At 39.7% G+C, this 26,045-nt stretch overlaps 1 protein-coding gene across 2 annotated transcripts; it reads left to right on the top strand.

The window, feature by feature from the left end:
- Window positions 1–3,665: 3,665 nt before the first annotated feature.
- On the top strand, window positions 3,666–14,385 carry LOC147689893 (uncharacterized). 2 transcript variants are annotated; one of them, XM_086937394.1, is made up of 3 exons: window positions 3,674–3,724; window positions 5,719–5,735; window positions 13,656–14,385. In XM_086937394.1, exons 1-3 carry the CDS (start codon window positions 3,715–3,717, stop codon window positions 14,169–14,171), a joined length of 543 nt encoding a protein of 180 aa, XP_086793520.1. In that variant the 5' UTR covers window positions 3,674–3,714; the 3' UTR covers window positions 14,172–14,385. The 2 variants fall into 2 exon arrangements, 1 of the variants encoding a protein (XP_086793520.1); XR_015299904.1 differs by lacking the exon at window positions 5,719–5,735 and having other exon boundaries at window positions 3,666–3,724; window positions 13,656–13,786.
- Window positions 14,386–26,045: the final 11,660 nt, after the last annotated feature.

Below are 26,045 nucleotides of genomic sequence, written 5' to 3' on the forward strand. Positions count from 1 at the left end.
ACTTCATTATGTATACCTATAATGAAGCCTGCCGCCTCAGGGTGGGTAAGGACTTTTGCCCTTTAATCTATATGCACTGACTACAGACACACTGACTTACTCCGCCCCGGTTGCTCCTTTTTTGAATCACTGACCACAAGCACATTTTGTCTGTTTTGCATACTGATTCCGCAAGTGCACTAAATAGGGGTACTTGTGATAGTATACAGCTGTATCCAGCTTCCATTTCCTACCGGCAGAGCCACTTGCTGATACATCTATGAAGTATGACACAGCCACACTACTTCTTAGGACATGATCTTATCATTGCCAACTCCTGACAGAATTCCTCTGACCAAGATCCTTGAGTATTGTACATCTGGACTGAAACACAAAGTAGGACTCTGCCAATCACAGTGACAAGGTTCACCTCTCAGGACTCCTTATTTTAATACGAGACATCCTTAAAATTATTTTTCTAGATGCGCTCACGTCACATGTGAACTCCTTTGTTGCTGCTGGAGACAATTGTCAGGAGCTGGTAATGATCAGATCATCTACTAAGGAGCAGTGTGGAGGTGTCATACTACCAGACATAGGTGTGACCAGCTACCGCTTCTAGCGTAAAGATAAATTCCCCCTTTGACTACCTCTTGAAGTATCTGTATTGCTGTGTGTTCCTGAAGAAGGTGATTGGACGTAATCAATGCCCACACCGAAAAGTGCGTTGACCGTTTTTGGAAAAGTGACCCCAGTCCACAACGATGCGATGGATAAAAATCAAAAATGCTTTTCGGTTGTTGTTTGTCCAGTGTATGTGTAGAATGCTAGGTCATAGTATGAATGTAGTGTATGAATGAAGTGTATGATAGGGAGGGACTTTGGATGTTTGTATGAGAAAGGGGAGTGTTATATGGGGGTTATTCTGATTTTATGTAAAATTGTACATTATTTTCTTTGTTCTGAGAAACATGTCTGTCACAGTACATGGAAGAAATTGTTAAAATATAAATATAGACTTTTTAATGAGATTTGATTACCGAGACCAATGAGTATATAAAATCTAGGAAAGATGAATAACATGGTCTGTAAAAAGATACTGCATATGTAGCATGCATTTATCTGGGTATCACAACCAAGGCAGTTGTAAGATATACAAAAAGAAATAGGGAACATTCTCCAATATGGTGGAAAAAAGAAAGGATCTGAGGAAAAGAAACAGCAGATTGATTTTCTAAACCTGGTAGATGCTATTGAATGTGACACATTTGTGAAACCAATTTGTTGTCAGGAGAAGTCTTATCAAGTTGGATTACAATCTAAATAAACTGACAAAGATGTATGGGTGCTTTGTTATTGTGTGAAAGCATAACAGCGGTTCATTGTCTAGCCTGGGGTACCACCTCATGTTAACCACTGTTGCTGCGTCATAAAGGAGGTCCAGGCTGCTCTGGCTGGGCTCTTTAAGAACCTGTCAGAGCAGTGGTAGAAAGCAGGGAGCACCCCTTCGGGAGAAGAGGGAAAGAAAGGGGCAGAGAGCGGTGGAGGTGGATGTGCGCCTGGATATCGTATATTTTTAATTTTTAAAGGACAGGGAGGAGCGAGCATGTTATATACAGATGCCCTACTAATCCTCTGCTTCCTACGTAGCTGTTGAAATCAGAGGCTGATGATTTTGGAGGCCACACATAACCTAGATTATTGACGGGTAAATAGTAAATTAAGGGGATATATTTCACTTTGGGGTTCTGAGTGACATCATAGACAATTTGACCTCTGATCTTGTCTATTTCATGTCACTGAAAAAATCCCTCAATGAAAAAGATTACTGTAATTCACTACTACCCTTCTATATAATTCTATATATGTGCTATTGTTTATAATGGGTGTTGGGTTAATAAACAATCAACATTTTGAGTCAATGAGCAGGAATGTGTAGATGACTAAATACAGAAAGTTGGAATGAGGCAGCGATTAGATGGTGCATTCTCCTCTTTGAACAATTGCTCAGATCTTTTTAAAAATACCAGTGGGTGGATGTTTACCCTGAGGGAGTGGCATTAATTTTCTGCCTTAATAATACTGTGGAGAGCACTGACGATTAACACAGCATTTTTCATGAAAAGAGCATTGACGCAGACGAGGGAAGGTCACGACCTAGAAAGTCTGCAGCTGGTGATGCCTTCCTCTGGTTTATTGCATGGGTGGCAGGGAGCTCCTGCACTAGGATCTGCTCTCTGTGCATGGTCCAACCCCCAGATCCGGAAAAATTAACATAATTATTTTAATTAAAAGTAATCACAATTATTCTCCATTGCACTAATCTAACTGTTTATATCTGGCTCATCTTGATGTGCTGTGCCACCACCTGACTGCATTTAATGACTCAAACTGCCTTTGATAGGGCGGGGTCTTTCCCAAGGGGCGCACAGCCACCGCCAACGCTGTATATAAATACCAAACTCTCAGCAAAGCTTTCAGATTCTTGACTGACCGTCCATTCAGGTAAGAGATGAGCTCTGTGGTTTTTGTCAGTGGAAACTCTCTGATGGTGTTGCATGTTTCAAAGTCTTGATGCAATTGCACATATGTAGGTACATGCATAATTTAGGCATCAGTAGTACTTGTTAGCATGTTTTCGATATATTTATCTGTGTAAGCTGAATTTTTGAAGTTGATTTTTTAAGTTAGAACTTTGTGTGTTTACTAAAAGAAAATGAACGTCGCTGGAGAAACTAGACAACTCCATTTGTTTCAATAAAAGAAATTTCGTTGGCCCAGAAGGAAGCAAGCGCTTGGAACTGCTCGCACATTTTTTTTTGCCATTTGTCTGGTAAAGAGATTTCAAAACTGGAGCAGTCAGATTGCTGCCACAGTTATTAACTTTAACAATATTGTAATTTCTTTTATCCAATGTTAGACCTCAGGAATAGAACCTAAATTTCTGTCCAAAGCTCCCCCTGCCCTCCTAGCGGCCCGTCTTGTTACACCTTGGCATCTCTCAATCTAATTCTAAGGGCTTTTCATCTCCTCTGGCATGTTCCACAAATGCCGGCCTGTCCAAAACCCAAGTACTGGTCTCCACACTTTGCGAAATTGTCTTTCCCTATTTTCAATCTCATTAGCTAACATCTCCATGCTCAAGAGTGTGGGTCCTAGTGACATCACCAACCCACATCCGTTGTATGGCGCCTAGGAAAAGTATAAGGCGCTTGTACCCAGACAAAGGTAGACAAAATGTGAGATACAGCAACCGTCCAGGTTCACACAATCCGATTAAGATGATTTGCTGGAATATAATTAAGGTTTTCTGATTTCTGAGCCTCTAATTTGGCACCTAAACTGAAATGTCTCTGCATTTTTTTGCAAATATCAATAAATACACTTAGTAAATACATGCTACTTAAGCATTAAACAGGAAAGAGACATTCCACTATTGTGTTTTCGGCTGTAAAAACAAACAAAGGCAACTAGGTTGGCATCATTTAATTCTTACCAGATGCATAATTATTTGCGGCAGTATGAGTGTATGTTCACAGCTCCTGTCAGGAATTAGGATACAAATAAGCCCACAGCCCTTGTGCTGCATCAGGGTTATGTTATTGCTGATTAATAGATCGCTACAGTTCAAAGAGTAGGTTTCCTGTTCATTGTTTTGTTTTCTCTGATGGACTTTTTTTCCTTCACAGACCCTTGTTTTTTCTTTGGTGACATCGAACCACAACCTTGAAAGTCATGGACCACTGTAAGTGCTTGTTGCTCTTAATTTCTGCTTGTCATGACAATCTCAACCTTTATTTTCTTTGAAGTTGTTAAAGGTTTATTGGCAATTTAAATAAATCACATCAGCCCAAATCAGTGACACACCACAATAAACCAATGCAAAATAGATACATTAAAAATATAACAAAGTGTTCAAAATAATCTCAAACTGAATTAATAACCATTGTACTATGGTAATACAGCAATAATGTAAATAAATGTTATTATTCTGCAATACAATCATAGAAACAGGGTAGTAATGAAGGGTTAGGTGGAACTGTGCTCAAGCAGTAACAACATGAATGTTCATTTATACTGGTGAGCCCCTTCATCATATGAGCGCTTGAATACACAAGCTCAATTTTCTGTTCTTCATGTGAAGCAAGTTGTCTGGACTTTAATTTTACTCTTGAATCGTTGCAGGCTTACAGGCAGATTAATCAAAATTGCAGCACAATCAAAGATTCGATCATTGATCTTCGAGCCAAACTGAGCAAAAGGCCAATAGGAGTTCAATACAATCAATTTGACCCATTTTGATGTCATAAGTGTCAAAGTTGTTGAAATAGTCCACACATTGACAGGGAAGTGGGTTGGCCCCACTGGTGAGACTCTTTCTAGCCAGTAGGGTTAGTGATAATAAAAAAAATCAATTGGCATTTTATTTTTTCAAAAAGCTCAAAAACTAGCAATTTACTTGAAATATACATTTGCTATTAATCACTTGTTGATAAGTTTCATAGAATGAAGAGTGCTTTACAATATAGGTGTCGGTGAACAGTTCATATATTGTCATGAATCGAGCATTTCTAAACGTCTTGATTTAGAAATAACTCCAGAATGTGTTTTAACTTCCATAGTGGACAGAGGGAAAGATGTTTGTCCTTGTCGCTCACAACATAAACTCAAACTGAATCTACAAAATTAAAATTATTAAATAAAACTGCATATATGAGACAGTATCAAGTCAGCAACTAAAAAATTAGGTAATTGGCTCTAACGCATATTTCTTCTGGCGCATAGGGTGAAATAAAATATTTACACATTATACATTCCGATTGCACATCATTTTCGTAATCCAGCTGTGTCTCACAGATGTATTTACTTAAGGGTGTTTACAAAGCACAACCATCATTCCCTCTACTACAGTCTCTTGTAATCTTCTTTTTGGTTTTCCAAAGGTTGCCGAATCATATGAAGGTGTAAACCAGCAGTGTTTGGCATCCAGAATCAGAATTACAGGCTAAACATATAAGAAACATTCGCATAAAATATAATTAACATATATAGGCAGTCGGTGGGTAGCAGCTCACAAATCTGACATGGATCAAGCTTTATGTTTGATGTCCTTGGTCAAAACAAATGATTCTCCCAGACTCATGCGCCTCATTAGCAATGGTGAGCAATGTATATGACCTGATAACAAAAACAATTTCAATAGAAAGTCACTTTTATTCATAGAATAATGGAAAATTGTAGGGAAAATTCAATCCCGATTAACAAAGGCCAGGTTGCAGCAGTTTTGCATGTGGAGAGGTCACTTACAAAATAGTATGTTCTGCCACTTCTGAAAATGCTTCTGCAGTTGTTGATAACTAGGGGAGGAGGTGTGTGTGTTCCACAGGCAGCGCCAGTGGACAAGGACAAGTAAAGAAGCCAACTTTCACAAAGTCATATATTTATGCCAGGAGTAAAAACAAAGCTATTAAGTACACTCTATGTTTTTTTTACTTTCCACACTTTGATGAATCCATACTCCCAAAGTATATTTCTTTTCCTTGATAAAAAAATCCTTTCTTCAATAACAAAAATGAATATTTCTTTAGAAACACTTTTCTATCATGTCCGAGCAGAGGTCACACTGTCCATTAGTAGAAGAAACCCTGCATTTTGCAAACATGTTGCACAAATGGCATTTTGTTAAAATACATCTATTCAATTATTAATTCAATCCATCATTGTCTTTTTGATTTGCAGTACAAAAGCAGAAGCAGGTAAGACATTGTACTCTATACTTTTAAGATGGTGCAAATTTGTTGGCAGATGTTAGTTTTCTATCATGAAAACTCCTACAGATTCAAAGGGTGCCATTTACCTTCCTCATACAGTGTGCAAAATAAATCAAAAGAAGAGTAGCTATTGACACAACTTCCGACTGCAGACTTTCACTTAAGTGTATACTTGAGCGTCTCCATCCGTCTGAAATCAGGGAGTGGAGCCATCTAATGCTGATTTTACAAGAGTAAAGTGCCTATTAGTAAATTCTCCTACATAAATGGAGCTCTCTGCCACCTGTGCGAAGATATCCCTAAGGAAAGATAGCTAAAATAATTAGAGTATATTAATTAAAAAAAGATCAAATACAATGTTAATGCAAACTATAAATGTAAAATAATTATAACAATTATTTATAACGAAAAAAAATACAAAGTTACAAGACATAGCTCATCAAAAGAAACTTTTATTAAATATTGTAAGTACATTATTTACTTTCTAAAGATAACCAAAATAATAAATCCTACCTTAAGTAGCTTTAATATTTTTATTAATATTTAAGAAATTCATTAAAAAATATTTTTAACGAATGTAAATTATTTTTTAATTTTAATAAAAGCTTACAAATAATATTGAACGTTTTTTAAATAAGGTATATTTAAAAAAAAATATTCAATTGTCTATTTTGTATATTTTTTAACACTAAATATTTTTAATTCAAATGTCAAAATCATTTATTTTACATCATTTTCCATGGATTGTTATTTTAAGTCACAGCCCCCATTAGTTTCATAGGGGTGTGTTGCAGTAGCAGTGATTGGTCATTTGGGGTACCACACTTACTCCAAGGGTGGGCTTCCATACATTTAATCTGTTTTGTGGCCTTTTGTGGTTTAGTAAGTTTAGAAGTGAAGTTTGTGAACGGTAATTGTCTCACACTATTGTGGGTGTGTTTGTATTAGCATCTATCTGCCTAAATCGCTCCATTGAGGAGCAAATATTCCCCATGTTACAGCCACTCCTGCTTGTCACTCCCACATTCATTTCTAAATCATATGCTTATGTATTCAGATATCTCTGCCACTGAGCAAAGATCAGAGAGGTAGAAGCGCAAGTCTAGTATCCTAGGAAGCGTATGTAAGTTAATAGCTTTTTGTAGCACACGCGCAGTACCACTGTATTGCTACCACACATACTATAAAATGCAGTTTGTGACTAGGCCTCAGTGTCTGTAATGACCTGAAGTGGGGTGGTCACCCTAATGGAACACTGGAAGATCACCACTCCCAGAAGAAAGACTCAATTTTTTCTCCACTGATCAGTGACCATGGATTTTACAATTCCCTTCTGAAATCTTATTCATTTAGATTAAAGAATATTAACACAGATTTGGGAGAAGCAGCTGAGAATCTTTAATCTACTAGGCTTTTGTTTGTTTTTAATTTGGGAATGCGGATATGTCCCCTTGGTCACACCATTGCAGGTTTACGCCTCATATATCCGTAGTGATGATATGTGACCTCTTCTTCTCAACCAAAGTCCTGCACTCTGACCTAATGAAAGCCCTCATCTCTTGATACTAAATTGGACTCTTTTGCCTATGTTTTGATGTAAAGCGCTCTGGTAGCCCTGGGTTGTGCCAGCGCTATATAAAACGCCTAAAATAATAAAATAAAATAAAATAATATCAGTTGGAGCTCTCTTTACTTTAAAAAAGTAAATTCATTACATAACATGCCTTGCCTAGGTAATTTCCTTGGGGGGGAGGAATTATAAAGTCATCCTTTGAATTTGTATCAGAAAAATATCCATTAATCTCTTAGCATCTTTTAGTAGTCAATGTATGTAAATTTCAGAAAAGATTCTATAAAATGTTTACAAAAGTGTTTGCCACTGTGGTTTCTGGTAAATATAATTATGTAAAGTGCTTGCAATGTTCAATACTGTAAAAGCTATCCAAACCAAATCCATCAAGTCTTTCTTGATAATTTGTTTGCTATGTCTTCATATGTAAATGTCAACCTATTTTTATTAAATCTGTAAATTACCATTTACATTGGTCATATTGATCAAAAGTCCATAAAACAAATACAACATTCATATATTCAGATAAGCATTGCTTCAATCTGACCTAAACACAAGTGAAGTTACCTCTCTTTTCAATTGGGAGGTTGTTAATTCTGTTGAATCTCTGTGTCCCTGATACCAAAGTTCTCCCTTACACATCTATTGAAGACTGGTGAGACTTGGCCTGCGGGCAGCCGGCATATAAAGCAGTTGACTTCCAAGCATTCAGTCCTCTTGATAACACCCACAGAGCTCTCCACAATGTCATGGAAAGTCAAATTCAGTTGTGTTGCTGTGCCTGTGCACTTAGCTCAGCTTGAATAATCTCTCAAATATAAGCATTACATGTATTGTAGAATTGTACAAATGCACTCATTTCAGTTTATTTCTTACAATACAGATATTTTGCCCTTAAATACCAGGTTTTATTTGTTCAGTAAATAAATACAATCTCCTTCATCAGATAACAATTTTCTCCAAATAATGCATTTCATATTCCAAAATCAACTTGTAATTTTTAGTAAAGTACCTTATTATTCATCAAATAGCCACTATTGTCTGAGCATACTCTGGCCTTCAAGTACAATTTCTCATATATGTTACCCCATCTATCGCTTTTTCTACCCAATAAAAAGCTTGACATTCTTTTATAATATCCCCATTGTCAACAAACACCAGCTCTTCATTGTATGTACATTAATTAGTTTGGTCTGCAATGTCAACATATCAGCTTATTTTTCTCATCAAATATTCACATTTAACACTGCTTCAAATAGACAGATCCAGCCGCTTCTGCCCATGGGTTACCAGATCATGCCGGGTGGGCCACTACATGCCAGGGATGCCCCTCAAGAAGCAAAGGATGCCCGTCATATGCCCATTTGATGTTAGGTATTACCACAAGATGTCACCAGGGATGTCCAATAGATTTAAGGTGTGGGTACCAGAAGGGCCTACTATATATTAGAGATCTCTGTTCTATGCCAGGTATGCCCACTACAAGGCAGGATTTTCCTTCTCATATGGTTGTCCATCAGAAGCCAGGCATAGTTTCCACAGCAAGGGATAGCCACAAAATGACAAGCATATCCTCCAGGAGCCAGCAACAGTGCCACGTACCAGGGATATTTATGAAATGTGAATAACTCGAGTATTTTAGGTGTCACTGCCGGATGGATGTCAAGGCTGTCAATTGTTAGAAATTGGGTTCCTAGTTGGCTGGGGTACAATCCCTGGTCAAACAGTAATCACAACCTCACTGAGGGAAAGGGACAAGCAGTCCCTAAATGAACCTGTGCTCTCCCTCTGGTAGCTCGGCACAGATCAGTCAGGCGTAACTTTAGAGCAATGTGTAAAGTATTTGTGCAACACTTCGAACAGTAAAACTGTTAAAACATCACACAAAAGCATTCCATACCAGGTTAGAAAAACAAAAAAAATACAACAGGTGGAACTGGAGTTATGAATTTTTAAATAATTAACTGTAAAATAGTGTTAAAAAGCATACAGACCCAACTGGGGATATCTGGTTGGGCTGGATCGGGTCAAATCCAAAAGCTCAGGCCAACTGCGATGGAGCGCGGGTACGATACAGTCACAGATCACTCCCACTGAAGGTTTACCTTCTCAAGTTTTGTGCCAAGAGTGCCATTGGTGGGAAAGAAGCTTGCTGGGAGCAAGGAGAGCTTTGCTGGCAATGGTCATTGGAAATCCAAGAGCCAGCCAGGTATCACGGAAGGGTCCGCTGGAGCCTCGCCGTAGTGATCCAGGGCCACGGACAATGCTTGCTGTGCGAAGACATTAACTTGCAGCAGCTCGCACTGATTTTTTGTGCGAGAGGCATGGTTCCAATGCGAACAGGCCCGCTTACTGTTGTGAGGATCTCAAAAGCTTGATTCAAAGGAATCGAGAGCCACACCAAGGGCTCAGGACCTGGAGGCACCTCTTGGGAGTAAGGAGCTCATTGAAGACAGGTCCAGGGGCTGTGGGGAGCCTGCGATGTGCCTGACTCTCAGATCTGGAGGTCAGCAGACTAGCCCTTTGAGTTACTCTGGGGTCCTTGGTTGAAGATGGTTCCAGTATCAGTTCTTCCTTCCGACGTAAGGGGCAGCAGGCCAGCACAGCAAGTCCCCATCTCCTTCAGAGTAGCAGTCTAGCAGTGTGGAATTCCTTTCGGCAGCACAGCAGTCTTTCTTCATGGCAGAGTTTCCACATATCCAGATGTATACAGAAGTGGTAGTGTCTGAGGTCCAGTTTCCTAAACCCAGTGGTGCCTCTGAAGTTGGTAAACTTCAAAGAGATGCCTTGAAGTGCACATATGCCCTGCCTCTCTGCCCTGGCTCCAGACTCACTACAGAGAGGTGTGCAGCCCTTTCTGTGGGGACAGGACATAGCCTTTTCCGGTATAAATGAGTCTGGGTCCAGCTCCTTACTCCCCCCTGCTGGGATAGCCCATCAAGTCAAACTTAAGCTACCATTGTGTGTGGCTGTCTATGTGGAATACACAAAGCCCAGCTGTCACCCACCCCATACATGTGATCATAGACAGGCAGCAGGCATCAAATGGATAAAGCAAAAAAACATGGTAACATTCTAAAAGTGTCATTTTCAGAATTGCTAATTAAAATCCTGCTTCACCATAAGTTGTGATTTTAAATTGTGATTGTGAAACTTAGGAGAATTATTTCTTCCTGAATTGGAGATTAGACTTATACAATGGAATAGCAAATCCCAATGTTATCCTATGTGAGAGATAGGCCTTGCAGCGGTGAAAAAGGATTTTAAGGGTGTTTCACTACCAGGACATGTAAAACTCAAAAGTACATGTCCTACTTTTTAAATACACTACACCCTGCCATTGGGCTGCCTAGAGCTAACCGTAGTGGTGACGTATAAGTATTAAAATGGAAGGTTTGGGCCTGGCAAGAGGTTTAACTTTCCAGGTGCACATGGCATTTTGAAACTGGACATACAGGCTCTGCAGTGGTAGGCCTGAGACATGTTTAAAGGGCTAATTAAGTGGGTGGCACAACTAGTGCTGCAGACTCACTAGTAGCATTTAATTTACAGGCCCTAGGTAAATGTAGTGCACTTTACTAGGCACTTCCCAGTAACTTTGAGATGCCAATTGTTGATAAGCCGATGTAACCATGTTTAGGGAAAGAGTTCAAGCACTTTAGCACTGGTCATCAGTGGTAAAGTGCACAGGATCCTAATGCCAGAAAAAACGAAGTCAACTAAAACAAAAAGTCATAAGGTAACAATTAGGGAAAACCATGCCAATGACGCATGGTCTAACACACACCCAATGCTAAAAATACCCACCAGATGCCATTAGTAGAGATGTGATATTTGGAGGCTACAAGCAGCTATTACATGTAAACGGTGACTTAAGAATGTCAAGAATGTCCAATTAAAGTCAAGGATGCCATCAGAGAATAAGAGTACCCGCTTGATATAAGAAATATCAGCCAGATGCCACTGGTACTCAATATAAGCCACTGGTGGCCACTAGTTATTAGGGATGTCCTCTTCATGCCAAAACACTCACCAGATGCAAAGTTAGACCACCAGTTGATAAGGCGGCCACCAGATGTCAGGGATGCCTATCTTGTGCAATGAATGGGCAAAATATGCCAGGGAAGTCCACTGGATATGAGAGGAGGAGTAGATGGCAGAGATGCCAACCTTACATACAAGAGATGCCAACCATACAAATATGTACAAACAGATCAATATAAACAATAGCAATAAACATCTACGCAATATTGTATATCCAAAATTGCCTCTCACATTTTGCTTTACTAGTTGCCACCTGTATATTTGCAATTCTCACTCTGCTGCTTAGAAGAATTATATAGCTTAGCCCCAGAGGGGATGAGGATGTTCCAAGAAGCACAGACACACCCAATCAAATGGTGAAGTGCTGCAGAGCCTGCCTTAAATCCGGTATTTGTAAAGCATGAACAACTTACCCCATAGGATCTCAAGGTGCTGGAGGCCATCGGGGAGATAAAGTGAGCTATTGCCCAGAGTCACATAGTGCTGAGCTGCCACCTGGGATCGAACCGTGAGCCCTGCGCTCCATAGTCAGCTGCCCTGGCTGCTGCACCACACCTCTCCTTTGCCTTGGCATAGACAGCAGGAGGGCTGCAAGCTGCTTTTCTGTCTCCTAAACTAGATGTTGGTGAGGTGTCTGTACAGTCCCAAGATTTTTTTTAATTATATATATATACAGTGTAATAGTAGCCACTCTGTCGTTATGGTTAAGGTTACCAGAAATGGGATTTCCTTAGATTTTTCAATATTCATAAATATGTGTCCAATTGACTCCAAAAAACTATTGTGTTTTCTACATTGAAGGACGATGGAAGGTCTTGAGGTGACTGGTCATGGAAAAGCAAAGATAAAAGGGTGTAAAAGGGGGTCCCAACAAGTGTTTGGACACCAACGCATTTTTCCATAGACTTTGAACTCATGCAAAGCAGCCAAACGTCCAGTCACATTTTCCATGAAATGTGGTACATTTACACATTATGGTGTGCTGGAGGCCCTTGTGGCCTGTGATGCAAAGTCCTGCGTTGGTAATACATTATGCACTGGCTGGTTCTGAAGGAGCTGTTGAAAAAGAACTTGCAATTTGAAGGACTGTCTTAAAGAAGTGTCATGCAGTGGTGCTTTTGATGAGGCTGTGGGCTGCGATGGAAGTCCTGCACCTGGGACAACCAACGCTCTGGTCAGGAGGCCAGCCAACTAGCCCTTGTAGTCACTCTGGTGGTTCTGGGTTCAACCTCAGACAGCCATGCCTCACATATGTACTCCTGGAAATCTTAGTGAATTATCAAATATTACATGTTTATGCCAATGTTAACAATAAAGTCCTAAACAATGTTTTTAGGGGGGGGGGGTTTAATATCTGTCACACTTTGCCTTTTTAGTACTTTTAAGTAACATTCATAATATTCTTCCAATGAAAATGCATAAACAGGAAACTCTATTATGCTTAGCTTCTGAATGAATGAAAATTAGGAAATAACATAAAGTAGATGTAACCATTTCCAGTTAATTTTTATTATTTATTGTGTTGTTAGAACGAATGACAAAATATGGCTTCTCCCTCCTGCACCCTTGTGAGTAAAACCAGAGCAGAATTGAGGACACAGCATTAATTGATGATCTGCCGAGATCTATATTGCCATATGTGACTTCTGATCTCATTGACGATGACATCAATTGCGTAATCAATGGCAAAATGTTTGGTGATACAAATCTTTGAAAATAGTTGCTGTACTAAAAATGGTCTAAACTGTTCATGATAATCCAAAATTTTAAAAAATGGAAAACATTTTTCATGTCATTTACGTGCTCATACGCTACGTGTATTTGTATGAAACTTGCATTCTTTTACATGCTGTTACCGTTCCCAAATCAAGGGCCAATATTGCATTACGATAAGTAGGAGTGGTTGCATTACTGTGCCATCACAAGATGCCATATGAGGATGCCGGATCATACCAAGAGACTTTACAAATGGAATTTTTGCCACAGGAGACAGAGCCTCACAGTGGGAAAATATCATTTTGAATAAGGCTCTGAGAATCCTTCACTGGAACTGCTGAAATATACAGAAATTGTGGTGGTTTAAAAGAGACATGTATGCTTGTTCTTTGAAGGTTTTTTATCATGCATGTCATTGCTTCACTGATCACCCAATAAACATGAGGACTGTGTGCATTGTGCATGTGTATTGTGGATGCTTCTATTTGTTAAATGACTGTGCTTTACACTTAACAGAAGTTTGTTAACCATAAACTGACCATCTTTCCATAATATTTTCTATCTCTTCTCACTAGAGAAAAGAAAGTGAAGGAACCTGCAGAGTTCAAACAGACCTCTCCGGACGAAATCAAGACCAAGAACAAGACAAAGGACAAGAGAAGGGTCATGGCCAACAACAAGGGCAAGGAATCACTCCTGGCAAGGAAAAAGATTATGGAGCAGGACAAGGTCATGCCCAGGAACATGGGAAACAAGGGGTTGAAGAAACATGCTATGGAGTAGAACAGGGACCCGGTCAAGGAAAAGGTGAAAGATACAACCAGGGAAAAGACGAGGGATATGGACATGGAAAAGACCAGGGAAAAGACCAAGGATATGCTCAGGGAAAAGCTGAAGATAGACATCTTGGGGGTGGCCTGCGACAAGACCAGCGGCAAGGCTATGGAGACAAACTAGGAAAGGGCCAAGCAGAGGACAAGGGAAAGGGTCAAGAACATGGAAAAGAAGGAAAGAGTCTTGAAGAGGGCCGAGGACAGGGACATGAAGGAAGGTGCCAAGGGAAAGACATGGGACAAAAGCAGGGAAAGTAACTCAGCCAGTTTCTAGGAAGAGAACGTGATGAGGAATCCAGAATATAAAAGCCGTAATCCATTATTGCATGTTGTACCACGTAGGCATTCCACATGCATCTCTTCAATTAAACATCCTTAAAACTGTACAATCAAGTTCCATCTCGATATTAAGATGTGACATTGTTAAAATGGATAGAGTTGCAATGTATACTTTAAAATAAATGCATGAATCAATTATCACCTCTTCAGTGTATTTTTTGCCGAACATACATTTTCATTGATTTATAAAAACCTTCTATCTTGAATTATGTAGAACATTAGAGAAAAGTATTTGCATTGTGAGCTCCAGGAGCATACTGCGTATTTTTAAGTTGGGTTTAACTCCCTTTCAATAGCTCAAGAGCTAAAACTCATCAAAAGCACATCTACGTTGTTGATTTCTATCCACACAGGTGTTCTGTTAAAGCAGTTGTAAAAGTAATGCTTTGAATTTGAGAGAAATGTAGTTGCGCAACTTTATCTCTCACATCACATATTCTTTTAAATCCACAGGTCATGGTACAAGTCGAGCCCATTCAAACTTCTCATCCACACATAAAAATCCCTACAAAACACACAACCAGAATACCTGAACATCCACTTACACTTTCACCAACCCAGCAGACACCTATGCTCTGCCTCACTCTCACTAATCCACATTCCTGCATCCGCAAAAGCAAACCTGGAGGCCCCTTATTCTCCCACATAGCACCCAAGACATGAAACAACCTTCCTCAACACATCAGTGCCTCCTCCTGACTTCCTGAATTCCTCAAGATGCTGAAGACCTGATTCTTCATATAAACACCTTAAGGACCACAAACCTACATACCGATCCAAACGCCTGGATAGCCCTTCGAGTGATTAGAGCACTACATAGATCAATATAACATAACATGGTGAGCTTCTGTGGCCTTAGTAACTCCCTTAAATTCTACAATAAACTCTCCCTCGTGTGATGATTTTTAGGATGACATGATAAGAATGTAGCAGTATTCAAATAGAAGATGTAAGGAAAGAGATGCAAAAATAATAAGAAAAAGCTCAAAATGGGGGAACGTTGAACAGACAGAAGAGAAATAGAGCGAGAAGTGTAAGAAATTGATCTGCTTAGTGTATATTTCACTATAATTCTTTGTTTCGAACTTCTGGGTTCTTGACATCTTGTGTTGAAAGAGACCTGTTGAAACACTCCCAAACACATATTTGGTGGTAAAACTGGACACCTTTTATTAAATGCAGTCTCTACTATTGTAACATTGATTTGACTGCTTCTCAGGCCCTCACACTTCCACTGGAACATAGTAGGATATGAGTACCGTATTGTAAGGCAACACCACCCTGCCTGTTCCATTTGGGTCAGTTAGAAATTAAGCATGATATTTGTTCCACACTTCATAATATATGTCATGCATTCCAGAGCGCTTTCTCAATCCCTAACAGTTGTGCTGCAGTACTCCTGTTTCATAAGGATAAAATACAATAAAATAGAATATCATATTGGCGTGAAAAGTTCAAATATTTTCTGTAAGTCATTAGTCAACTTGTTATTGTAGTGCTTATGAGAAATTGAATGTTGTATAACTGGACCAGTTTAAAATAATGTTTAGGCATTCACACGTTTGACCTAATGACTGCCCATCTGTTCAGGCCACTTAGCAAAACTTCACATACACTGTTAGAATCCTTGTATTTGATAGGAAATACTCACAATGCCCAGTAAGAAAGGCTGGGGTGACAACGCTTGCTGTCTTCTAATGTACTAGTGAATACCCGTGCCATCATTGTTTCGGGAAGGGTTTAATTCCAGACTCTACCTCCTCTACTCTGTGTAGCATCACGTGGAAGGGCCAGCAGAAGCTTAAATGCCTTTAAAGTAGGCTCAGCTGAACTGGTTTGTGGTAAGTGAAACTGGATAGCAGAAGAGTTTCCCATAGATGCCTCAAGCCAAGCAGGACTTTTATTTGAAAAAAGTTCTCGTATAATCAAAGTAGCACTGGACAAACTCTTAAAACAGGAACTGCGTCAGCCTGTAGAAAAAAAAGTAGGTTTTTAGACCAAGGGAACTTTTTATAGATTGTACTTAGATAACCTAACATATATATAATGCCCTTCTTTTACAAAATCTTGCCATGAAGGCTTATGGCACTTCAGAACTAGCCAGTAAGAAGCGAGAGGAAGCCTTTGACTCCAGATAACTAGAAGCAACCCTGCTTGTTTGAGGAACACTGGAAGACCTAGTCTTACCTCTTCCTGAATTGCTCTTACCCAGAAATGATTTCCAAAATGTAGAGAATAGGTGTTCTAAGGTTGTGCACAGAGTGATTGGGACCAACCCTGTTTAGGGCAGATGCCTCATTGCCAGACGTACTTGGCCTCCGAGTGCCCAAAACCCAGAAAGTCCAAGATCAGAAGAGGTGCCTGCCAGTTCAGATAATCACTGTTACCTAGAGTGCACACAGACATTTGTACATCAGTTTTGGGGAGCCTCTTTCAACTTATTGAAACAGGATTTGGATCTCCACTCCATTTGCTATGGTTACTTAAACTATGTGTTGACTTTTAGGTTCACTAGGGTATGCACTGCCATTATAGGGGGAAGGGGTGGACACAAGCTGTGCCACATTGTGCTAGTGCACTGAGTGGGCTAGTCCTTACTCCCTCCCTTTAACATAGTAGTAATTCAAGTGTTGTACATTATAGGGGAGTTGTCATGAGAGACTCAAGTTGGGGACAATAGATTTGGAATTCACAAACAATACCATGTAGTTATTCACAAAATGAAATCAACTGAAGAGGTCTGTAATAAATATTAGAAAAGTTGCCTAAATAAGAAAATGCACGTTTTGGGGACATTATGGTCCCAAATATTATTTTAGTGTTTGGAAAAATTATAGTAACAAAAGCCAAACGTAGATGGAAAACACTATTTGCATTATTTGCACATAAAAGTTAATTTCTTTTGTTCTCGAGTAACCCCTGAGAACTACTTTCATATGTATCCATCATAATCCAGTCATGAACTTCTACAGTTTATCTTCAATGCCAAAATATGTTTACCCTTAACTCGTCCGACCGCTACACAAAAAGTGATATGGGAATGCAAACCACAAAATCAGGCTGCAACTGTTTGAAAAATTGAATTGAGCAAAGTCGCATTACAATTTGTGATCCAAGTGCCTATAAGAGTAACATGGGATCACAGGCAAAGCTCAGGCTATCAGTGAGGAGACAGAGTGATACCACCTTATAGCTTGCACCCAATGGGTTTCACTTGTCTTTGGGTAACAACTGGTTACAACAATGAGTTCACTGTTGAATGGGAAACCACGGGGCCAGTCAATCCCATTGGGCTCAATGGCAGACGCAGGACGAAGTCAAACTCCCATTTCTAGGATTAGGGTACAAATGGTGATTCCAATAATAATAGTTAGGATATCATACATCACAGGGCTTTGATCCCGATGTTACAGGACTCAACCTGACCAGTCTCATCCAACAATAAACACCCATATATGTAAGGTGAAAGGGGGAAACTCTTACAGCTCCTTTTGGAAACAGGAATGGGTGATACTGGCTCCTACAAAATCAAGATAGGGTCTTCCTCCGGCTACCATCCTGTGCATCATTAGGTCAATTGTGCTCACTAATAGCCAGTGGGTCAGGTGTCCAAATAACAGGTTGAGTTGGTGATGTGGGCTCGCCATCAGGTGCAATTGTTCAGTATCTCGGGCACAAACTGACATTTCTCAAGATGCAGATTTGGCCATCGTCCTCTGGGCTGCAGGACCCTGTGGTTTCTGGACAGCCTTTCACATGGAATTGTCTTCCATTCAGGTCTCAGTCAGCTAGGCCTACACCGAGTTTATGCCAAATAATGTATGCCTTTCAGATCCCTGACAATGCATCAACACAGCTTTTCTTTCTGCTGCCAAAGCCTTTAAACTAGGCTTTCCTTTTCCAACCCCTGTTTCCAAAGGGAAGTGGTTCCCCTGTCTTTTGAAGAAAGTGGTAGGCAAGCATTCATAACCTGCAATGTAGGGGGTAGGTGCAAACCCAGAGGAAGAAACCAGAGCATAGAAATTTGCCAGATAGTAGGAAGGCAGTTTGACTTTCCTCCATTCACCATACTGAGCTGTTACCTGTGAGGTTCCTCAGTGCTCCTTGTACAGTCTTACCCTATTGAACATATACGTAGCACCTAATTTATTTGATGCAAATCAGAATCATCTATGGTTTAACTTTCAGAATTGCATACTTATTCTCGCTAAGTAGAATAGCAACAACCACCTTGAGAGTAATTCCAATAAGACAGATGTTCTGTTTTTTTAGACTGGCACTCTCATGCTGGTCAAATAACTGGTGGCCTCGTGAGATGGACAACTGACCCCCCCCCCCCCCACACACACACACACCAGCTAGCTCTACTTACGCTCTGGGTGTAATTTTCAATGATTCACTTTTTGTGCAGCTTATAGCTCAACAACAATGTCCACTATTTAAAGGAGTAAAAACATTGAGCAAGGATTTGCCATTGCTATCAAATGATACATATTTTAGTGCTATTCAAGCCACAGTTAGATCCACACTTGTTTATTGCAACCGTTTATATCTTGGTTTGTGAAAATGCCTCAACCACCGACTGCAGGTCATCAAAAACGGTGCAGCGAGACTTCTGCCTAATTTGCCACATCACATACTCTGCATTGGCTGTCTAGTGAAAAAAATCTGTATTCAAATGTTTATGCATTGATCATTAAACACCTCATAGTTCTGGCCCAGAATCCCTAGCCGGCCTTATTCAATTCCATCAACCTACTAAATTGCTTCGCTCTACCAATTATTTCACTCTTACAGTCCATAGGATCACGGAGGCCAGAAGGGTGGCCAATCTTTCTCCAATCAGACTTCCAAGACCAGGAATTCTTTTCCTATGTACATTCGCTCATTGAGTAACCAAGCCATCTCCAATTCCGAATGGCCTTAAAGACTTGGGGCCAGATGTATCAAGATTCTGATTTACGATTTCTAAATAGCGATTTTTTGCGAATCGCTATTTAGAATTCGCAAAATGGAATGTATGTACAAAATTGCTATTTTTTAGCGATTCCTTATTATTATTTATTTGCGAATTCACAGTTTGCAAATTCGCAAATAAAGAATAATTTCCAATGCATTCCTATGGGCCAGGAGGCCCATAGGAATGATAGTGCAATAATTCTCAAATTGCAAATTCGCAATTAGCTAATCGCAATTTGAGAATTATTTCAAGGGTGCAGGGGTGTCTCAAAGACACCCTACTGCACCCCTGAAATTTAAGTTTGTGCATGTGGCGGACATACATGTCCTATGGGCATGTATGTGCCTCACATGCCACCCTTACAAATGCCAAATAGGGCATTTTTAAAAGAAATCGCAAATTACCACCAACTACAAGTTGGTGGTAATTTGCGATTTCTTAACACAAAATCGCAATTTCAAAATGTTACATACATATCATTTAAGGAATCACAAAATTTGTGATTCCTTAAATGCTATGGCAAAATAAGGAATCACAAATTAATGCGATTCCTTAAATTGCGATTTTTTCATACATATTATAAAATGCAGAAAAGGCCGTTTGCGAGTCGCAAAAGCCTTGATACATCTGGCCCCAAGCTTTTCACTATAATGCCTCATTTAGTAATAACGCCCTCTATAAACTTAAAAAATACAGAAATAAAGAATTAGATCAGGCACAGACTGGAAATTAACAGAAAGGTTCCTTGGGTTTCAATTCAAACATGGTGACCCTTCATGTTGTGGTGTCATTTATATAGCATTTTTGATCTACAGGACAAGGTGCTGAATTGCCTAATTATAAGCGAGTGCTTGGTTGGTTGAATATTAGATTGCAGTGTGGCATATGTGGGGAGCATTTTGGTGTGCTGCCAGAGTGGTGTTCTTATCTTGCCTTGGGTTGCTGTGCCTAAGCATGTATAAGAGTGGAGAGAAGTAAAAGATACAACAAATGCCTATTACATTGATCAGTGAGTCCCATGACAGGCTTGCTCATTTTGTGTTCTGCCCATTTCACCAGGCACAACAGCCTGAAATGAGAATTTACAGAGCGAGGTTAGAGGTCTGCATTGGCATACCACATACTTTGTACATGTGCACAAGCCATCTTCTCGTGCTGTCCCTGCTGATGCTCTTAATTGGCATGCATACCAGTTCTTTCATCTGGCACTCTGCTTGAGTATGTGCTTGTGCACCTTCCTTTAACATCACATATGTTAAATCTTCGGAGTGGTGGTCTTGAATATGTTCTATTTATTCTTTCTTAACAGACTGCCTCTGCACAACGCAGGCAATAGTGCCAGCGCAGTGATGTTGCCTCCTCATATCCATGCAATAAATCTTGGTGGAAACAGGATCACATTGACTGTACTCTTCCACCAATATCACACAGTTTCCAGGTAGATAAACAACAGGCCCTGAGATTGAATGAGCTCAGGTTTATATCACTGCCCTTAAGAAGGTGCCGGAGGGAGGTAAGAGTATCGAAAGAAACAGGTCTTGCATGCATATGTGACCTTGTACACATGTACAGGATGATCAAGCTATGGACATTAATTCACTAAACTGAAAGGGATAGTGTAAGTGAAATCACACACCCTTTGACATAACAGGGTTGACACCCTGCCCCACCTTAGCCACTCAACAACCTTCTATTTGCATCTGAGGTATTAGGAACAGCATGGTTTGGAAAAAATGTAAGCTGCGCTCCACAGAATCTGTCTAACTTCTTCCTCCAGCAGCATTCCTAACCACGAAGACAGGAAGATAGCTAATAACATGCCAGGGATCTTCGTTGCTACCCCACGCGAGTCTTTAAGGGCATCTGTGAAAAAACCAAAATGTCTACAAAATGTCAGCGGTATGCAGCAGCTGCGAACAGGTGTCAAACAACTCTACTAAAAAAATGTATGTATATACATATATATAGTATTTCCATAGTGCTAATCTAGCCAAAAAGCAGTGGAGTGCTGTACATTATCACAGGCAAGCTTAAATTCAGTGAGCAATAGGAGAGGAGGCTGCATCGTGGACAGTTAATACATTGCTATTTAGTGCTCTTTATAGAGGTGAGTCGTTCCTAAATTGGAACAGTGTTTATGCGGACCTGAAGGGTATGGTGCTGTTATTTCAGATTATGAGTGCATAGATGGAAAAAGCTTGCTGTCCTGTTTCCATTTTTGTACACTTTTTAGTCTGATGGTGTCCTGGCTGGAGATATACCAAGAATTACCAGAGATGGTGAGCTTGTCTGCAAGATGAATGGGGGTGCCGGTAATATTGGCTTCGTAAATGTTGCAGCTGGTTTTGAAGATGGTGGAGGTTGCCAAGGGGAGCCATAGAGTTCCATCATGATGGGGGTGATGTTATTGTATTTCTTCAGGCCCTGGATGAGACATGATGCAGCTTGTAGGATTCCCCTAATTGGTGCTAGTGTGGAGTCTGTAAGGCCCTGGAATACAGCATTACCATCTTCCAAATGAAAGAGTGTAAGAGTACAAGGCCTTGAACAGTAGTCTGAAGTCTGGAAGAAACAGTTTGATTTTCTTTAGAAGAGGGTGAAATGCTATCAGGCCCTCTTTGTTTTTTGGCAATGTGCTTCTTGAGGGAGAGTTTGTTGTGCAGAGTGACTCCAAGTGAATTTGGCATTCATTGAGCATTGCAGCCCAAAGCAGTCAAGGTTGTTTTGTTAATATTGAAAAAGTTGATGTCAATGTGAATAATGATACATTCAAGTATAAAAATGAAATCGCAACTTTATGAACTAATTCGCCCGTTGTGAACTCCACATCAACCCCGACTCACAAATGCATAGTTAGGCAGGCCCTGAAACTCATGGCGAGGTCACTGATTGACAGATCACAGGTGGGATAGCATGTAGCCAGGAGACAAACATACAAACAGTAAATCCCAGTTTGATCCCACATATAGGTGCTGCAACACCACAATGGTCCAGGGAGATTGGCCCCAATAAATTAAAAAAGGCCAGAGGGGTGCTCGTGTTTCCATTAAGTCAGATGCCAAATGAAGTTAGGAACACTTAACCAATCCAGACATGGCACACACAGTACAGTACATACAGCGATCACACACTCCCCATTCCAGACATCTGGACATATTACCTACGGACCATATTGTGTACCCACAAGGTAGAGGCCCACCTGGATTTCTCATCTAATATCTTAATTTAGGGCTCCAAAGACAGAAGTACACATTCCTTACCAAAAGAGGATTGCCTGAAACATTTTAATGCATTAATCAAACTGTATAAAAGTCTATGTTAGACAGATTGTAAATTCAGACAGTCCTCAGACCCGATGCCTGTGACTGTGCTCCTGGCCGCATTGTTTAATTAAACAAACTGTTCCTGTTTTGCCAAATGCCTTCTGTGTTTTCAAGGTATTTCATGTTCAAGCAACAATTTCATTGAGCTAGGGTTGTACTGAATCTTGTTTTTTGTCTTATACAAATATTAGGAATTCTGTCTTGGTTGGGTTGAGCTTCAGGAAAGCCCTGGGTGTCCATGTCTGGATGAGGTGCAAACAGTGTTTTTTGAGTTGGATGCCTTAAGCGTAGGAGACTTTCAAGCAGAGGTGTGTATCATCAGCATTTTGGTGAATCCTGATGCCGTTATCTATGAGTAGATCAGCAAGCAGCTCCAAGTAAGTGTTGAAGTTTATAGGAGACTGTATGGAACCCTTGGGTTTGCCACATGTGATAGCGATCTTTTGTGACATTTGTGGTACCCATTGGAACAAAAAGATGTCAGTTGGAAAGGTGGGAGGAGAACCAGTGAAGGATATTCCCAGTAAATTCCATTTGCAACATATGAGGGTGGGATGGCCGACTATGTCAGAAGCAGCTGAGAGGCCCATTAATGTCAGGAGGCAGGGTTTATCTTCATCTGTGATCAAGAGGATGATAGGACATTTTCTACAATGTGCAAGTTAATGGCCATCATGCTACAGCATGATCTGAAGCCCGACTGCTGGCCATGCAGGACATGGTTAGCATTGATGTGATCTTAGATTTGAACACAGACTGCTTCATCAGTAATACTGCAGATGAATGGTAGATGAGTGATGAGGAGTAGTTGATGAGGTTGTTAAGGTCTGGTGTAGGGTTTTTTAGGAGTGGGAGGATCTGACCAGTTTTGAGATCTTCTGGGAAGATGCCTAGAGTTTTAGAGGCATTGGCTATGCTAAATAGGGTTAAGGAAGTATTCTCAAAAAGAGCATTGATTAAGGACAATGGTAAGGCCTCTTCTTCATAAGAATTGGCTTTAAAGTAGTTGAGCATGTCAGTCAGATCTGGAAGGGATTGCGCTATGAAGGCTGTCCATTGCAGGATGCTATGGAAAGGGATATGTGTAAGAAATGAAGCATGCTTGGTATTGCCAGTTCGCTGTTGGATCGTCTGTATTTTTTTTTCACTGAAGAAGAGTTTGAGTGCATTGCACTTTTCTATGGAATGAAGAATAGACTCCAAGTGATTTGGCATTCAGTGAGCATTGCAGCTCACAGCCGTCCAGGTTCTACCAGTAGGTTTATGCAGAGTTTGATTGTGTTGAACAGTGTTCTGCTTCAGTTGGTGACTTCATTGATGGTGATGGCATAGTACTGTGCTTTGGCTGGTGTGATGAGCTATCTGCATGTTGCACAGTGGACATTCGCTATCATGAGTTTCTTGGGAGCTAATTTTTCTTACATTTTATTTCCTGTCTGAGGATGGATAATTTATTGTTAGCAAGGTCGTTAAAATATCATTGGTGCTAAAGGCTATGGCTTGCGCTTGTGTGTTGTAAATGGGCAAGGATATTCACATAGTTTCCCCCACCAATTGTTTTATTTTAAAGATGCGAGGGTGACAATGTGTATGTGATGAAGAGGGTGTCAAGCTTGTGATAGGTGATAAAGTTTTCAATGTCTAGTTTGTGGAGTACTCCAGAGCAAGCTTTAATGAGTATAAGTTGAAATTTATGTTCTGTAGTTTAGGAGTGTGTCATAGTTAGTGGGAAATGTATTAGGTTGGGTCTATGTGTTGTGTGAATGTTATTTGAGTGTCTGCCTTGTGCACTTCTAGGTGTTATCATAAGGAATGGCAACATGAGGTGCTAGGTGGGGCATATGATTATAATCTTATCTCATAGATTTCACTGGAACAGGGGTCCTGGTCTAAAGCCCTTCCAGGCCCTGATCGGCAAAAACTAGCAATGCCCTTGTCAAAGTCTTCTGTTTGCTATGGAAGCCTGGGATACCTCAAGGGTTCATTGAAGTTGGGGAAGGCAGGAAATCAATAAACACACTAGCACAGAGTCTGCCTTCTAAGGAAACCCAGAAAGAACGTTGATCTCTTTAAAAGAAAGCAGCTTTAATGAGGTTTCAGGATACAGAAGCCACTCACATTGTGTGATAAGACATCGGCTGCTGTAGTACCTATGTTGCAAACATGTAAACCAATCAATATTCTGGTAAGCAAGATACTTTTAGAGACTCCTACTTCCTAATGCATTTCATTGGTCAGGTCAATCAAACAAGGAAACATATAGAAATTGTATATAAGACAGTAGTACAATGGCTCATTCAGCTACGGAATGACATACTCAGAAAACTGCCAGGCAACCTTGAACAGTTAAAAAAGAGAAGAACATCTTGCTCATTGCATTATTACATTAGAGACACCACCCTTGATGCCTCATCGCAAATGGTTTCCCTAAAATGCAAAAATACAAAAGCATACAGAGAAAGGCAAAGGCTTGCTCACATAAAACAGAGTTCCACTATTATTCTGCAAAATGAATAGCTATCAGTTCATCTGACTGCGGCCTAGCAATGCTATTAAAGACAAATTTAAATGTAAGCATGAGTTTCCAATTAATAAAACTCTCCTAAAATACTCCCTGTGATAAATTTACAAAGCGATTATCATACTACACTACTATAGAATTTCCTCCATTATTCTTGATTTTGTCAACTTCTTTTGTATGTCTGTTAGGTCATCATAAGCTCTCGATTTTATCTCAACAAGCACAATATCCTTCTTCATTCGTACAGTTGACCTTTTCTTCTTCCTGTAGTTAATACCTAAGATTCCAATGCAAATGTGTTTTAAAACATTAAAAATCAGTATGACACTCCTTTGTGATTAATATTATTAATATTATTGTTACAATTATTAGTATTTGTATTATTAACCCTTTTTCAAAATCACCAAATCATGCATTATTTTTTCCCACACACATTCTTCCATAGGATAAATCTCCTTCATAATTTAGTAATGGTATCAATATATTGATTAATCCTTTCTATGTTTATACTCATTTTTTTTTCATCTTACTCACACATGTTATTCTTTCTCCATCCAAATTTTAAAACTTGGATGTATCTGTGAATTTTCTATCACTATTTCTTCCTCCAAATTAGATTTCATTTCCTCTGCTCTTCCCAATCTTTCCTTTGATCTCTTTCTATTGTATTTTCTAATATATACATGCTGAACTTCACGAAATGTACATTCATTCTTTGAATTCATAGTGTTAGTATTAGTACTATAAAATGATATAGTGCCTGTAAAATAATCAGTTGATTCAGAATTTCCAAGCACAGGTAATTCTTTTGGTATTACAATCATAATCTATATTGTTTTTTCTAAATAATCTTGATGAATAATGACAGAATATATAATGGAACAAGACACACCGTGTCTAAGAACTAACTGAACATAACTCACACCTTCAGAAACAGAAGTGGTTAGCTGACTACATATATAACAGTCAGATCAATTCATTAGCACGCG

Source organism: Lissotriton vulgaris, chromosome 9, assembly GCF_964263255.1.
Source record: "Lissotriton vulgaris chromosome 9, aLisVul1.2, whole genome shotgun sequence".
Taxonomy (NCBI): domain Eukaryota; kingdom Metazoa; phylum Chordata; class Amphibia; order Caudata; family Salamandridae; genus Lissotriton; species Lissotriton vulgaris.